Genomic DNA, 16,168 nt, shown 5'->3' with positions numbered 1-16,168 from the left:
TGTGGGGAACTCCCATCCGCCTTGCGCCTGTCTTCCCGCCTTATTCTTTCTGGTGCAGGAACATCCCTTTACCTGACCCGCCTCTTATGGCGCAGCTCCCTTTCCCCTCCCCCTCCCCTTCCCCATTCTCCAACTATGTCCCGTCTTTCCCCCCTCACCGGCGCCCACATTTCCCCAATGTCTCCCCCCTTCCCTGTTTACTTCTCAATTAACTTCCACCGTAACATTAACAATAACATTTCCTGCAGCATCAGTCCCTCAGTTCCGATCCAATTTCTCTTCTTTGATGAAGGTCCATGCTTCCTCCGCCGTCTCGAAATAATGGTGTCTCTCCTGATACGTGACCCATAGTCTTGCCGACTGCAGCATCCCGAACTTCACCTTCCTTTTATGCAACACCTCTTTGGCTCGGTTGAAGCTCGCCCTCCTTCTCGCCACCTCCGCACTCCAATCCTGGTACACCCGTACCACTGCATTCTCCCATCTGCTACTCCGCACCTTTTTAGCCCATCTCAGGACCTCTTCTCTATCCTTAAGGCGGTAAAATCGCACGATTATCGCCCTGGGTGGTTCTCCCGCTTTTGGTCTTCTCGGCGGAATCCGATTTGCCCACTCCACCTCCAAGGGGCCCGTAGGGGCCTCAGCACCCATCAGTGAGCTCAGCATCGTACTTGCGTACGCTCCACAGTCCACTCCTTCCACACCCTCAGGGAGACCCAGTATCCGAAGGTTCTTCCTTCGCGCTCCGTTTTCTAGGGCTTCGATCCTTTCAGTACACTTTTTATGAAGTGCCTCGTGCGTCTGTGTCTTAACCGCCAGGCCCAGGATCTCGTCCTCAATATCTGTTACCTTCTGCTCCACCACACGGAGCTCTGTCTCCTGGGTCTTTAATGTCTCCTTGAGCCCCTCAATTGCCTGCAGCAACGGGGTCAGCACCTCCCTCTTCAGCAGCTCCACGCACCGTCTCACAATTTCATGCTCAGGCCCCCATGTCGCCTGCGCTTTCTCCGCCGCCATCTTGTACTTCTCCCTTTCTGACCCTTTGGTCGACGATTCCTCGCGCTGCAGCCGCCGCCGCCGGTTTTTTCCTCCTTCGTTTGGGGGGGACTCCCTTCTCACACGCCCCACACCGGGTTGCGTCGTCGAAAAATTCCCCGTTGGGGCTCTTAAAAGAGCCCGAAGGTCCGTCGGAGCTGGAGCCGCCGAAGAGTGCGGCTAGCTAGGCATCACCGCAACCGGAAGTCCCTTCAGTGGCCTTGATGAGGTCTTTTCACAGTTGTTCCCTCTGCTGCTAGAATTCACTTTTGATACAGGCCCTCAGGTCAGCTTGCAGCTTTAAGCTTGCCCTTCCCCCGCCTGCATGCTGGAAGAGGCCCTGTTTATCCTGCAGTTGCAGCCAAATCTTTTACTGTTTCTGCGTGTGTCTGGCAACCAAGAGACATACCCTTCCTGGGGGACACTGTCGGGGGAATATTGCAGCCTTCTTCCCACACCGGGAAATGTCAAACAAATGCCGTGGGGGCCCTGTAAAAGAGCCCAAAAGTCCGTTCCAAGCAGGAGCTGCCGAATATGCGACCTAGCTCTGCATAGCCGCACCCGGAAGATCCATGGTGTATCTTCTAGTTGCTGCTCACGGGCTCTGACTGTCTCAGAGGCTGGATCCCAAGACCGCGGGAAAACTAGTGCCCTCTGGCTTTATAGTGGTCGTGTCTTGTCTGGTGATTGGCTGCTGTGTTGTGTGTGTTCACTGGTCATCCTGTGTGTCAATCACTGCCTGTCTGTGCACCATCATATACCTGTGTATATATTATGACAACTCCCAGGACATGTATAGCACGGTGTTAGATACAGAGTAAAGCTCCCTCTGCACTGTCCCCAATAAACACTCCCAGGACAGGTACAGCACGGGGTTAGATACAGAGTAAAGCTTCCTCTACACTGTCCCCATCAAACACTCCCAGGACAGGTACAGCATAATAATAATAATAATAATAATCGCTTCTTGTCACAAGCAGGCTTCAATGAAGTTACTGTGAAAAGGCACAAGGTTAGATACAGAGTAAAGCTCCCTTACACTGTGCCTGTTAGTTAGTTTTCTCACCTTTATGGGCGGCAGGGTTTCCTGCTCCAAGGCAACGTTGATCCTCTTGATGGCCACGCGCTTCCTCCTCCGTCTTAACACCGCATAGATCTTGACATAAACTAACAGCGTCACGATGAAGGGAACGTAGAAGGAGACAATAGAGGAGTATAGGACAAAAGAAGGGTTCACGATGGCACAGATGGTCTCATCCCTTTTATCTGGAACAGGACAGAGCACATTTATAATCTCCATAAAGACATAGAATTGTATTGGGTCTCTGGAGGAGCTTGCACGCATACCTGCCGCCATGGTCGGGTGCCCTAGCCACCAGCTACCCATCCCCATGGGCTTCATGTGTCGGACTGTCTAACACTGTGTTTTCTGTGTGTCCCCGGGAGATGGTTGCTGACAATCACCGTCAGAGGGAGCAGACTGGAGGGAGACCGCGTTTCCTCACTGCACCCGAACAGAGAGCACTGGGCATGTTCGGTGGGCCAAAGAAAGGGCAGTTAACGGGGCAGACGTCGGCATCAGGCGAGGAGGTGAGACCCCTCGGAGTTGCGGTTCCCCATGGCACATAGTGCCACCCCACTACCACCCCTCCACTCACACCTCCCCCACACCACCACCACAACCATCCATGGTCACGGTCCAATAATGCGCCTTGTCTTGTGTCTAGCAGGAGCTCCTGGCGATGAAGCGGGCCCTTCTGTGCCCCCGGCCCCCACCACAACCACAAGTGGAGAGCAGCACCAATGGGGACACAGAGAGCAACGGGAGCCCTCGACCCGCACCCCGTGACACCCCGGAGCTCGAGTCCATTGAAGACACTGACTTTCCGCAACAGCTGTCTCCAACACTCTCCACCATCCCAGAGACACTCGCCTCGGCTGGGCATCTAGGGCACTATCTGGTGCGCACCACACACATGCTGCGGTATAACAGGTGAAGGGGGGGCGGATGGTTGGAGGGCGGGCCGACCCCAGGGACTTGCTGCTGTCTAGACAGGTTTTGGGCTTCTGTAACGGACAGTCCCTCAATTGTGGAGATGCAGTCACTGATCAGGGACTACATGAGAGGTTGTCAGCGAGCATCCAGCAGCTGTAGGTGCAGTTGGAGGATTCAATCGCATGCAGGAGCAGGAGGTGGTGCCACGGGTGGCGTCTGTGGTGGACGCCTTTGAGCCGAAGGTTTCATCCATGGGTCAAGATGTCCAAGGCCTAGGGCGATCTGTGCGGGCAGTGGCCGATTCCCAGGACGGGGCTGCCCTGTCACAGGCTGCCATGTACCAGGGCCACCTGGACACTGCAGCAGTGCTCCAGAGCCTGGCCCAGTCACAGCAGGCCATGGCAGAGGGCGTCGGCAGCATTGCCTGGGCACTGACCTGCATTGCGCAGACAGAGGGAGGTGGTGCAGTCACTGGCTGATGTGGCACAGACTCAGAAGGTGGTGGCACAGTCACAGCGTGATGTGATCCACTCCCTGTGCTCCATGGCCGTGAGCATGGAGACCCTAGACGAGACGACAGCAGGCCTCCAGGACTGGCAGCGCCAGGTGGCGGGGGAGCCTCAAGGGATAGCTCTGCCCGCACCCCTGCCCCGCCCCATGGAATAGCCCAGGGCCCATCGGGCACCCCAAGGGAGGAGGAGGTGGTGGGCCCATGCCAGTGACTCTCACAGCGGAGGTGCCAGAACACCACAGTGCCACGTACCCTCCCTCGTCCTGTCCCTGGCGCATCACATGGGCAGTCGGCAGCACTGGGACACCCGAGCAGCAGCCGAACCCACCCAGGCTTGGTTGTCAGAAGACAGCCTCCAAAAGGGATCTAAGTCACAGGGCGGAAATCACAGCAGGCTACCTCCATTCCTGATGTACCGCCTGGGGATCTACCTAGGGCCCGTAAGGCCAGAAAGGTACACACCAGTTAAGTTGGCATGGGTGCAGCACACAGCAAAGCAATAGGGACTCGAGCACAAACCTGCTCACCATCCCCATCCCCCACAACCACCCTCCAGGGGTTCGGTGGGACTTTGTGAAGGAATGGCCAGCGTGCATTCAGGGAATCCCCAGGCGGACGGAGGGAGAGTGCTACCATCGGCAGGAGTCAGACATTGTCATCGCAGAGCAGGTCGTCATCACCCTCCATCCCCATGTACCAAACCCGCTGTTACTGCCAACCCAGGGCCCGCACCCTGTAGTGTGGCAGATATGAATCGGGGTGGGGGGGTGAGAGGGTGCAAAGGGGGTGCTCATGGGAGGGGATGGTCGGCAGGTGAGGGGGTGGGGGGGGGGGGGTAGGATGGTATGTCCACCGCCGCTGTCCAGGCCCCCTAGTCAGTAAACCTGGAAGCAATTAGACCGTTGTGTGGCCTCCCCCCCCCCCCCCCCCCCCCCCCCCCCCCCCCAACTCTGGCTCTTTTCTCCTTATTGACTCTATTCAAAACCCCCCCTCATGATTTTGAATGCCTCTATTCAATCTCCCCCAGAACAATCCCAGCTTCTCCCAGTCTCTCCAACATTCACTGAAGTCCCCGGTGGCTGGGAATGCAGCGAGAATTCTCATGTCCCCTTCACCCCACTGGTCCTCCACTTACCCGGGTGGGTTCTTCATCCCGAAGAGCAGCGGGCAGGAGATTGCAAAGGACAGCACGCAGACCGTGGTTATCATCAGCGTGACTCTGCGCCTTGAGCTGTAACGGGTGTTGTAGAGCATCGGCATGGCAACCGCTGTGTATCTGCAAGGGGAGGTTGGCGAAGGAAGAAACCAGTTAGAGCCGGGCAGGTGAAGCGAAACACTCTTCAACAAGCTAGGCGAGGAGTGAAGCCAAGGGAAGCAAGTTCAATGGGCCAAATATCCTTCTCCAGCCTCAAAGTTCCTGTGCTATGGCAGCCAATGATCTTGAATATAGTCAGCGACGAAGCACCACGGCTCTCTGGGCTCAGGAATTCTCAAGATTCACCACCCTCTGAGTGAAAAGAGTTCTCCTCATCTCAATCCAAAATGGTTGACACCTTATACTGAGAGTGTGACCCTCCCCCACCGAGGTCTGGACTCTCTGGCCTGTGGAGCGGGAACAGGCTTTCACTGCTGACCCCGTAAACCCTCTCAGAATTCTACATGTTTCAATAACATCATCTCTCATTCCCCTGAACTCCAGAGCACGTGGGTTAATTCCACTTCAACTCTCCTAATAGGGCAACCACCACATCCCTGAAATCAGTCCAGTTAGGGAATTAGGCATAGGGAGTTAGGGGTTGGGATAGGGAGTTAGGGAGTTGGGGATTGGGGGTAAGGGATTGGGGTAGGGGATTGGGGTGTAGGGATTGGGGGGACGGGATTGGGGGCGAGGGAATTGGGGAGGAGGGAATTGGGAGGAGGGGATTGGGGAGGAGGGAATTGGGGAGGAGGGGATTGGGGAGGAGGGGATTGGGGAGGAGGGGATTGGGGAGGAGGGGATTGGGGAGGAAGGGATTGGGGGTAGGGAATTGGGGGTAGGGGATTGGGGGTAGGGGATTGGGGGTAGGGGATTGGGGGTAGGGAGTTAGGGGGTAGGGTGTTAAGAATAGGAAGATGGGGATGTAGCCATCTGGGATGGTAACTTCCAACTAAGTACAGAGCAACTTGCAAAGACTGATGGGTAAAATGGACACGCAACAGAGTCAGGCAGGTTCCGAGCCTGAAGTGCATATTTGTCAGCAAAGTCCAGACGTATCGAAATTCCGTCCCATTAGCATGTTAATCAGGCCGATTAGCAGGTGATGACCCATCTCCCCCAACACAAAGGACTGGTACTTCAGCAACCGGGACAGTCCACGACATTTCGGCGCCACTCCCTGCCCAAGGGAAACGCAAAACAACGGGGTCAGTGACCGCTTGGGACACGCCCAGCCATCCAGATCCCGCCCACTTATTGGTTAAGGAATCAAACAGAGTGATCAGGGATCACCCAATTAGTACGGCCCAAATCGAAGGACCGCCCAAAAGAGTGCGAAAACCCCCGAGTATAAGAAGACGAGTTTGCCATATGTTCGCTCTCTCTTGGTCTTGGTACCCCGGTCACGGTCATCGCCAACTGCAGCAACACCAGAAGCAAGTTCGAGTTCAACGCCCGCTACCAGACGGATGAGCCCAGCTGAGCAGCAGTTACCACTATCGAACCCGAGAGATCCAGAATTGAACAGCGGCCACTGTTTCCTGACCTAAACCGGGTGCCCGAAGTTAAGTACAGGTTGTCTTAGTTGATAGGTGTAGTTAACTAGTAGTGTTTATGTTGCATGGCTGATTGTGTGTAAATAAAGTACCCTGGACTTGAACTAACTGACTGGTGTTTGGCTCTTTGATCGATAGCCGGTTGAAACTTGTGGTGGGATCATTTGATACCTGGCGACTCTAAGCATTCGGACATAGACAATATAGAAAGAAGGGCAAATTCACTGATTGCCATAATTGGAACTGAGCCACAGAAAAGACCAAGAAGTAGAGACAAACGCATAACGGATAAGCAGTTAGAAGTAGGGAGTTAGGGGTAGGGAGCTAGGGGTTCGGGAGTGGGGTTCGGGAGTGGGGTTCGGGAGTGGGGGTTTAGGGTTACAAAGTTTTGTTTAGGGTTAAGGAGTTGGGCTTAGGGTTAAGGAACTGCCCCTGGACTAATCGCACAGGCGGCTCTTCGAGAGTAACCATGGTACAACTATGCACACATTTGGCAAAGGGGGAAGGGTGGGCTGGTGTGTTTCAGAGAGTAGCCATGATGTGGAGATGCCGGCGTTGGACTGGGGTGACCACAGTAAGAAGTCTTACCTGAGGAAGGAGCAGTGCTCCGAAAGCTAGTGATTTGAAACAAACCTGTTAGTCTTTACACCTGGTGTTGTAAGACTTCTTACTGTGTTTCAGAGAGGGTGGGAGGTCCCTAAATCTGCCCAAATGGTGAGTTATCCCTCGCCTAGGACCGATATTTATCTCTCATCCAGACGATCTAGGTAATTTTGATGTTGCTGCTTGTGGGTTCCTGGTGTGCACAAACTGGCTTCTGCATTTCCTAGGAATGCTAGAAGCTGAGAGGAAAGGGGGTTTCGATAGATCGGGACATAGAGAAGATGTTTCCACTTGTAGGGATTGGGGAGGTGAGACCAAGAACTAGAGGACCATCAAAATGAGATGGTCACTAAATGGGGGAGACAATGGCAGCATGGTAACCTCAGGCCTGGTAACCCCAGAGGCCCAGGCTATTTCCCTGGGGGACACAGGTTTGAATCCGACCCACGGCAACTGGTTCAATTTAAATGCAACCAATTAAATCTGGAATGAAAAGCGGGTCTCAGTAATGGTGCATAAAAACTCCAATTGTTTTACTGATGGGCCTTCAGAAGAGAAAACTCTTTTACAGGCCCACAGACAATGAGGTCAACCCTAAATCGAACCCAAAAAGGCCACTCAGTTCATACGAACAAGGATGAGGATTGGCCATTCAGCCCCTCATCTTGCTCCCCCATTTAATAAGATCATGGCTGATCTGATAGTGACCTCAAACCTGCATCCTACTGACCTGATAACCATTCACCCTCCCCTTGTTAAAAATATACCCAGCTCTGCCTAAAAAATATTCTAAGATTCTGCTTCCACTGCCTTTTGGGGAAAGAGACCCTCAATCCTCTGAGTCAAAGAATGAACCTCATCTCTATGTTAAATGGGCAACTCCTTATTATTAAACAGTGACTCCAGGTTCAAGGCCAAAGCTGACATGGCCAGCAACACCCACATCCCTAAAAAAACAAAATCCGGTGGGAATTCAGGAGAACCTTCTTTACCCAGAGAGTGGGGGGAATGTGGAACTGTTCCAACGCGGAGTGGGGAGAATGTGGGACATGCTCCCACGGGAAGTGGGGGGAATGTAGGATTCGCTCCCATCGGGAGTACGGAGAATGTGAGACTTGCTCCCGCAGGGAGTGGCAGGAATCTGGGACTCATTCCCATGGGGAGTGGGGAAAATGTGGACTCATTCCCATAGGGAGTAGGAAGAATGTGGGACTCGTTCCCACAGGAAGTGGTTGAGGTGAATAGTGTTGATGTACTTAAGGGGGAAGCTGGATAAACAATGAGGGAGAGAGGAATAGGAGATGGTGATGGGGATGAGATGGAGAGAGGGCTGGGAAAGGAGATTGGTGTGGAGCAGGAACACCGGCATGGAGCAGATGGGCTGAATGGCCTGAATACGACTGAACGGTCACCGGTTACCTGTCGATGCTGATGGCACACAGGTTGAGGATGCTAGCTGTACACAACATCACATCCAGTGTCACAAAGATGTCGCAGTGAATCCAGCTGAACTGCCACTCACCGACCACCTACAATAACAGCACAAAGAACATCAGGAGCAGCAGCTCATGGCCAGAGCGGCCTCCCTTCAAACCCAACCAGGTCCAAGATGGCAGAGTCCGCGATAGCCATCCTGACGTTCCAGAGCTCGAGGGGTTTGGACAATGCCTTCCACATGGGTTCGGAGCTGTAAGTAATCTCACATGGATGCGAGAATTTTCACCATTTTCTGTGATTATTTCAGATCGCCAGCATCCACGCTATTTGCTTCCTTGACTTTCTGTGAGTTCTGTGGGAAGGGAAGTCACTTTGCCCACTAGACAGTTCAAAGCAGTGGGTTTGAAGATGGGTGGTGTTGGAGTAGGTTGTTGCTGGTGAGAACAGACCCCAAAGACCACCAAGTAATCCTACCCCACCCACTTAAACTTGCCACGACCAATTAGGTTAATGTGAATTAATGGGGAGAAATTCGAGCCGCTGTGATTGTCCCAACCTCAATTTTATAATTCTCATCCCTGTTTTCAAATCTCTCTTTGTGCCTAACCTCCTCTAACCACAACAACCCTCTCTATCTCTGTAACTCCCAACAGTCCCTACAACTTTCCCTATCTCTGTAATCTCCTTCAGTCCTTACAACCCTCCCTATCTCTGTAACTTGCAACAGTCCATACAACTTTCCCTATCTCTGTAATCTTCTCTAGTCCCAACAAACCTCCCTATCGTTGGAACCTCTTTCAGCCCCTGCAACCCTCCCTATCTCTGTACCCTCCTCCAGCCTCTACTCCCCTCCCTATATCCTCTTCCAGCCCCTGCAACCCTCCCTATCTCTGTACCCTCCTCCAGTCCCTACAATCCTCCCTATCTCTGTATCCTCTTCCAGCCCCTGCAACCCTCCCTATCTCTGTACCCTCCTCCAGCCTCTACTCCCCTCCCTATCTCTGTAACCTCCTCCAGCCCCTACACACATCCCTATCTATGTAACCTTCTCAGCTTTTTAGCCTTCCCTATCTCTGTAACCTCCATCAGCCCATACAACTCTCCCTCTCTCTGTACCTGCCGACAGCCCGTACAATCCTCCCTACCTCTGTAACATCCTCTGTCCCCACAAGCCTCCCTACCTTGTAACCTCCACCAGCCCCTACAACCCTCCCTATCTTTGTAACCCCCTCCAACCACTACAACCCTCTTATCTCTGTAACCCCCCTCCAGCTCGTACAACCCTCCCTATCTCTGCAGCTTCCTGCAGACCTTACAACCCTCCCTATCTCTGTAACCTTCTCCAGCCTCCTCAGCCCTCCCTATCTCTGTAACCTTCTCCAGCCTCCTCAGCCCTACCTTCTCCAGCCCCTACAACCCTCCCTATCTCTGTAACCTTCTCCAGCCTCCTCAGCCCTCCCTTCTCCAGCCCCTACAACCCTCCCTATCTCTGTAACCTTTTCCAGCCTCCTCAGCCCTCCCTTCTCCAGCCCCTACAACCCTCCCTATCTCTGTAACCTTCTCCAGCCTCCTCAGCCCTCCCTTCTCCAGACCCTACAACCTTCCCTATCTCTGTAACCTCCTCCAGTCCCTACAACCCTCCCTATCTCTGTAACCTTCTCCAGCCTCCTCAGTCCTCCCTTCTCCAGCCCCTACAACCCTCCCTATCTCTGTAACCTTCTCCAGCCTCCTCAGCCCTCCCTACTCCAGCCCCTACAACCTTCCCTATCTCTGTAACCTCCTCCGGTCCCTACAACTCTCCCTATCTCTGTAACCTTCTCCATGCCCTACAACCCTCCCTATCTCTGTAACCTTTTCCAGCCTCCTCAGCCCTCCCTATCTCTGTAACCTTCTCCAGCCACCTCAGCCCTCCTTCTCCAGCCCCTACAACCCTCCCTATCTCTGTAACCTCCTCCAGCCCCTACAACCCTCCCTATCTCTGTAACCTTCTCCAGCCTCCTCAGCCCTCCCTTCTCCAGTCCCTACAACCTTCCCTATCTCTGTAACCTCCTCCAGTCCCTACAACTCTCCCTATCTCTGTAACCTTCTCCAGGCCCTACAACCCTCCCTATCTCTGTAACCTTCTCCAGCCCCTACAACCCTCCCTATCTCTGTAACCTCCTCCAGCCCCTACAACCCTCCCTATCTCTGTAACCTTCTCCAGCCTCCTCAGCCCTCCCTTCTCCAGCCCCTACAACCCTCCCTATCTCTGTAACCTTCTCCAGCCCCTACAACCCTCTGAGATCTCTGCGCTCTTCCAATTCCGACCTCTTGAGCACACCCCAATTCCCATCGCCCCACCATTGGCGTCCGTGCCTTCAGCTGCCTGGGAGCCCTGAGCTCTGGAATCCCCTCCTTAAACTCTCCACCCATCTCTCTCTCTGTCTCTCTCCCTCCCTCTCTCTGTCTCTCCCCTTCCCTCCCTCGCTCTGTCCCCTCATTTAAGACATTCCTTAAAAACTGACTTCTTTCACTGAGCTTTTGATCACCTCTCCTCAATAGCTCCTCATATCTCCAGATTCCGATTATGGCCCGGAATTCTGCAACCATTGGGATTCTCTGCTCCCACTGGCAGTGCACTCCCTCACCGTGGGTTCCCCGGCACCGTGGGGTGGCTTCAATGGGAAATCCCTTTGACAAGCGGCGGAAAGAGAGAATCGCTCCGCCAGCACGGCCGAGAACCAGGGGGCCTGGGAGACTGGAGAATTCTCCTCCCTGCTTTCTAACTCGTTCCATTGAACAGAGCTGGGACATTTCATTATACTGAAGGCACCGTGGCAAAATAAGTTGCTGAAATTCTAAACTTTTGGCTGTTAGCAGCAGTAGCTACATTGATTTTTATTTGTCATGAGTAAATTATTAACTCCAGCTAGTAAAAAAAAAGCCTAGAAATGTTCACATTCTGAACATTCAAAATGCACTGAGAAAATGTGTTAATTTCACTCTTTCACATCTGTGTTATAAGATCATTGTCACAATCCTCTGCTTCCAGCAGCCACATTAATTAAACTTTGAGAACATTGCCCGAACACTTGGGTCGTTTTATGCGTTTGTCATTGCGGCACATCGAGACATTACATCTTTATTGGAAACAGTATAATGCGTGGAAATTGTAGCTCGGGTTAGTTTGGAGATGAGGAGTGTTCCAAGAGATTAAACACGCGTTGACAATCTAGATATAATGAAATATAAAGTAGTTTGACAAGGACTACAAGCAGGAATATTACAGTCATTCTAATTTTCCATAAAAACTAATTTTGCCCCAGATTTAATTGTGCGAGAAAAATGCGATTAGAGCTCCGGAGACGACATTGTACAAAATTAATTCCCTCGCGGTTGGATGATAATGAATGAATATTTTATCATTTGTGGGCCTTCGTTGCATTCTGCTGACAGAATGTTTGCTTTTTTATTTGAAGTACTAATGAAAGCAATTGAGAGGTGGGATTGCAAGATTCATACTTGGACAGACCACACGAGCCTCGGGAACAGGCCTCATGGCTGCATGAATATCCCCATCCGTGACGATCGTACAGAGGTTGAGGGTTCACGTGTTACAGAGCGGGGAAGCATCTTGCTGAGACTGTTAAATCTTCAGTGCAAGCCAGCTCCATCAGTAAAGCAAGTGAGGTGAGGAAGGACTTGTTTTTAATCACACACACAGCGAGTTGTGAGCTGGAAGGTACTGCCTGATTGGGCGGTGGGGGCAGATTCAATAGGAACCATCAAAAGGGAGGACACTGGATAAATAGTGGAATAGAATTTGGTTGCTTTGGGCGCACGATGATTCAGAGCAGAGGACTCAAATACATTTTTACCTGCTGACCACTTTGACAGTGGGATTGTTGCTGGGGAGAACACACCCCAAGGATCACCAACTGATTCTACCCCATCCACTCTTGCCTCTCACCGCCAAATAAGCTCATCAGAATTGACGGGGAGATTGGTTCGAGTCACTGTGATAATCCAAACTCAATTTTATAATGATCATCCTTGTTTCAAATGTCTCCTTGTGCCCCCTTTCTCCATAACATCCTCCTGCCTCTAAAATCCTCCCTATCTCTGTAACCTCCTCCAACCCCTACAACCCGCCCTAACTCTGTAACCTTCTCCAGCCCCTATAACCATCCCTATCTCTGTAACCTCCTCCAGCCCCTATAACCATCCCTATCTCTGTAACCTCCTCCAGCCCCTATAACAAACCCTATCTCTGTAACCTCCTCCACCCCTACATCCATCCCTATCTCTGTAACCTCCTCCACCCCTACATCCATCCCTATCTCTGTAACCTCCTCCAGCCCCTACAACCCTCCATATCTCTAACTTCCTCCAGTCCCTACAACCCTCCCTATCTATGTAACCTCCTCCACCTCCCTACAACCCTGCCTTTTAAAAAAATATTTATTTTTATTCTCCTCCTTTTTCACATTTTCTCCCGCATTTACACCCATCAACAATAAACAATAATCAGCAAGATTTGTCAATCCCCATAATAACAGCGATCCCATCCGCCCACCAACCCCCAAACATCAGCCCGCATGTTTACATAAACAAATGACAAAAAGGAATCAGGGATTACCCGTAGTCACCCTTAATCTACACAGCCCCCCTCCCTCCCAACCCCGCCCCCCCCCCTCCCCGCACCCCCACCCCCAACTAATGTCCGATATTATCCAGTTCTTGAAAGTGCATAATAAATAGTGCCCATGACTTGTAGAACCCCTCCGAGCTTCCCCTCAGTTCGAACTTAATCTTAACAGGTCCCCCCGCCACGCCAGGGCACTGGGTGGAGAGGCTGCTCTCCATCCAAGCAGGATCCGCCTTCGGGCGATCAACGAGGCGAAGGCGCTCCCGTCTGCCTCCGCTCCCGTTTCCAATCCTGGCTGGTCCGACACCCCGAATATGGCCTCCTGGGGACCCGGGTCCAGTTTCACACGCACCACCTTGGAAATTACCCTAAACACCTCCTTCCAGTACTCCCCTAGCTTTGGACAGGACCAAAACATATGAACATGATTCGCGCCCCCCCCCCCCCCCCCCCCCCACCGCCCCCCCAACGCTCATACACATCCTCTACTCCTTCAAAAAATCGGCTCATTCTCGCCCTCGTGAGGTGCGCTCTATATACCACCTTCAGCTGTATCAGCCCCAACCTCGCACATGAGGTGGAGGCATTCACTCTCCGGAGCCCCTCATACCAGACCCCCTCCTCTATAACCTCTCCTAGCTCTTCCTTCCACTTTGCTTTGATCCCTTCCAGTGGTTCCTTATCCCCTTCCAAAATAGCTCCGTACACCGCTGACACTGCCCCCTTCTCCAGTCCCCTTGTCGTCAACACCTCCTCCAGCAATGTGGAGGCCGGTTCCTCTGGGAAGCTCTGTATCTCCTTCCTGGCAAAATCCCGAACCTGCATGTACCTAAACCCTTCTCCCTGCTCTAGCCCATACTTCGCTTCCAGCTCCCTCAATCCTGCAAACCGACCCCCAAGAAACAAATCTTTTAGCGTCTTAATCCCCTTCTCTTCCCATTTCTGAAAACTTCCATCCCACCTCCCTGGCTCAAATCTGTGGTTCCCCCGAATCGGCATTTCCCTTGACCCTAAACCCAACCCGAAGTGTTGGCGAAACTGCCTCCAGATTTTCAATGAAGCTATTATTACCAGACTCCCTGAATATTTCCCCGGAGCTATCGGGAGCAGCGCTGTTGCAAGTGCCTTCAGCCCCGACCCCCTGCACAAACTCTTCTCCATTCTGACCCACTGAGAATCCACCCCTCTGTCCCAGCTCCGCACCTTCTCCACATTCGCCGCCCAGTAGTAGTACAACAGGTTCGGGAGACCCAAACCCCCTGCCTGCCTTCCCCTCTGTAGCAGCACCTTTCTCACTCTGGCCACCTTCCCTCCCCATATGAATGAGATAATCCTTCCCTCAATCTCCCTGAAAAAAGACTTTGGCAGGAAAATCGGTAGGCATTGAAAAATAAACACATTCATTTTAATCGCCTGTACCCGACCCACCAGTGACAGAGGAAGGCCATCCCACCTTGCCAGATCGGCTTTCACTCTCCCCACCAAACTAGTGATGTTGTACCTGCGAAGCCTCCCCCACTCCCGGGCAACCTGCACCCCCAGATACCTAAAATGAGTACCTGCTCTACGGAATGGCAGCCCCCCCGCCCCCGGCCGAGACACCACAAAATACTCACTCTTGTCCAGGTTCAACTTGTACCCCGAGAAAGACCCAAATACTCGCAGTAGCTCCAATATTCCTCCTATCGATGCACTCGGGTCCGACACATACAGCAGCAAGTCGTCGGCATATAAGGACACCCTATGCTCTATCCCCCCCCCGCACTATTCCTTTCCATTACAACCCTGTCTTTTAATTTAAATTCCACAGGTTGCCCCTGAGGGGTATGAGCCCATGGTTCCCAGAACATTAGACTTGGCCTCGGGATTACTAGCCCACTGGCATTATTACTACACCACTGACTTGCCATTTAATGGGCCGAATGGTCTCCTTCTGTGCTGGACTATCCCAAGATGACCCAAGTGAAAAGTGAGACAGGCCCGAGGGGCTGAATGGCCTTCCCCTGTCCCAAATGCATTTAGTGCTGCTGGGTTTTCTCTTGTGTTGGGCGCCAATAGGCAGACGTGACCAGGCATCGGAAGCGATGACTGCAGGAGGAGTCTTCTTCTGGCTCTGACTGGTTCCAGGTAGAGAAGTGGAACAGGGATTTGGGGCCCTTATTTGGACTACCCTTGGGCGCTTCGACAGGCGGACCCAGATGACGGTTTTACCTCCAGGTAGACGACCCATGGCATCACCAGCGTGGCCACCAGCAGGTCTGCCACAGCCAGGCTGACTATGAGATAGTTGGTGGTGGTCTGCAGGGCTCTCTCCCGGGACACCGCCATGCATACCAACACATTGCCAAACACCACCACGAGGATCAGGAGGCTGAGCAGGGCTGCGTAGTAATTATAACGGTGCTGCCATGGCTCGCTGGTCCCGTTGCTCCACGGTCCCAGCCCTCTCGTCTGCGAGTCATTCAGGGCCACCATACTGGGAGCAGCCATTGGCTGTGACCTCTGAATTCTAACCTCCTCGGTCACCTGCAGAGGAAAGACGGCAAAATATAATTCTAGAGAGTGGGGGTGGGGTGGGGGAAGGTGCAACACAGATGATGATCCAGGCACCGAAGGTAAAGGGGAAGCAATAAAAGCAAAAGCAACCAATTACATTGATCTCAAACCTTTAGTCTGACAGAATGTCCCACGGTGCTTCACAGCACCTTATGTATTTTGTTACAAACATATACACAGCATCTTAAAGGAGGAGAGAGAGCCAGAGTCAGAGAGAGACAGATGAAGCCATGGCCACCCATGGTGAAGCGATGGGAATCAGGGGATGCTCAAGAGGCCGGAATTGGTGGGTGGCTTAAATCAAACAATCTGCTTATTAACCTTCTTGCCGCTAATTGGCGAGATCATGCTGTGCTCAGTTCCTACCTCTGGTAATTTTGGAATCCATAGAATCCCGACAGTGCAGAAGGAGGCCATTTGGCCCTTCGAGTCTGCACTGACCCTCTAGACCCACTTCCCGCCCTATCCCCGTAAGCCCACTTAACCTGCACATCTTTGGACTGTGGGAGGAAACCGGAGCACCCGGAGGAAACCCACGCAGACACGGGGAGGACGTGCAAATTCCACACAGTCACCCGAGGCCGGAATTGAACCTGGGTCTCTGGTGCTTTTCGGCAGCAGTGCTAACCACTGTGCTAGCGTGCCGCCCGTT

General features: G+C 52.7%; 1 protein-coding gene across 1 annotated transcript in view; it reads right to left on the bottom strand.

The window, feature by feature from the left end:
• LOC140387072 (D(2) dopamine receptor-like) overlaps positions 1–15,450 on the bottom strand; it is a 47,530-nt gene extending 32,080 nt beyond the window's left edge. Inside the window, exons 1-4 of the mRNA XM_072470082.1 lie at positions 15,172–15,450; positions 8,316–8,425; positions 4,678–4,818; positions 2,102–2,294 (exon numbers count right to left, since the gene is read on the bottom strand). Of these exons, the coding sequence (XP_072326183.1) occupies positions 2,102–2,294; positions 4,678–4,818; positions 8,316–8,425; positions 15,172–15,450 (723 nt within the window). The remainder of the gene's footprint in view (positions 1–2,101; positions 2,295–4,677; positions 4,819–8,315; positions 8,426–15,171) is intronic.
• Between the last annotated feature and the right edge of the window lie 718 nt (positions 15,451–16,168).

Source organism: Scyliorhinus torazame, chromosome 12 (assembly GCF_047496885.1).
Source record: "Scyliorhinus torazame isolate Kashiwa2021f chromosome 12, sScyTor2.1, whole genome shotgun sequence".
Classification (NCBI taxonomy): domain Eukaryota; kingdom Metazoa; phylum Chordata; class Chondrichthyes; order Carcharhiniformes; family Scyliorhinidae; genus Scyliorhinus; species Scyliorhinus torazame.
The sequence above is the reverse complement of the archived record's forward strand: the minus strand, read 5'-3'. Positions and strand labels throughout refer to the sequence as shown.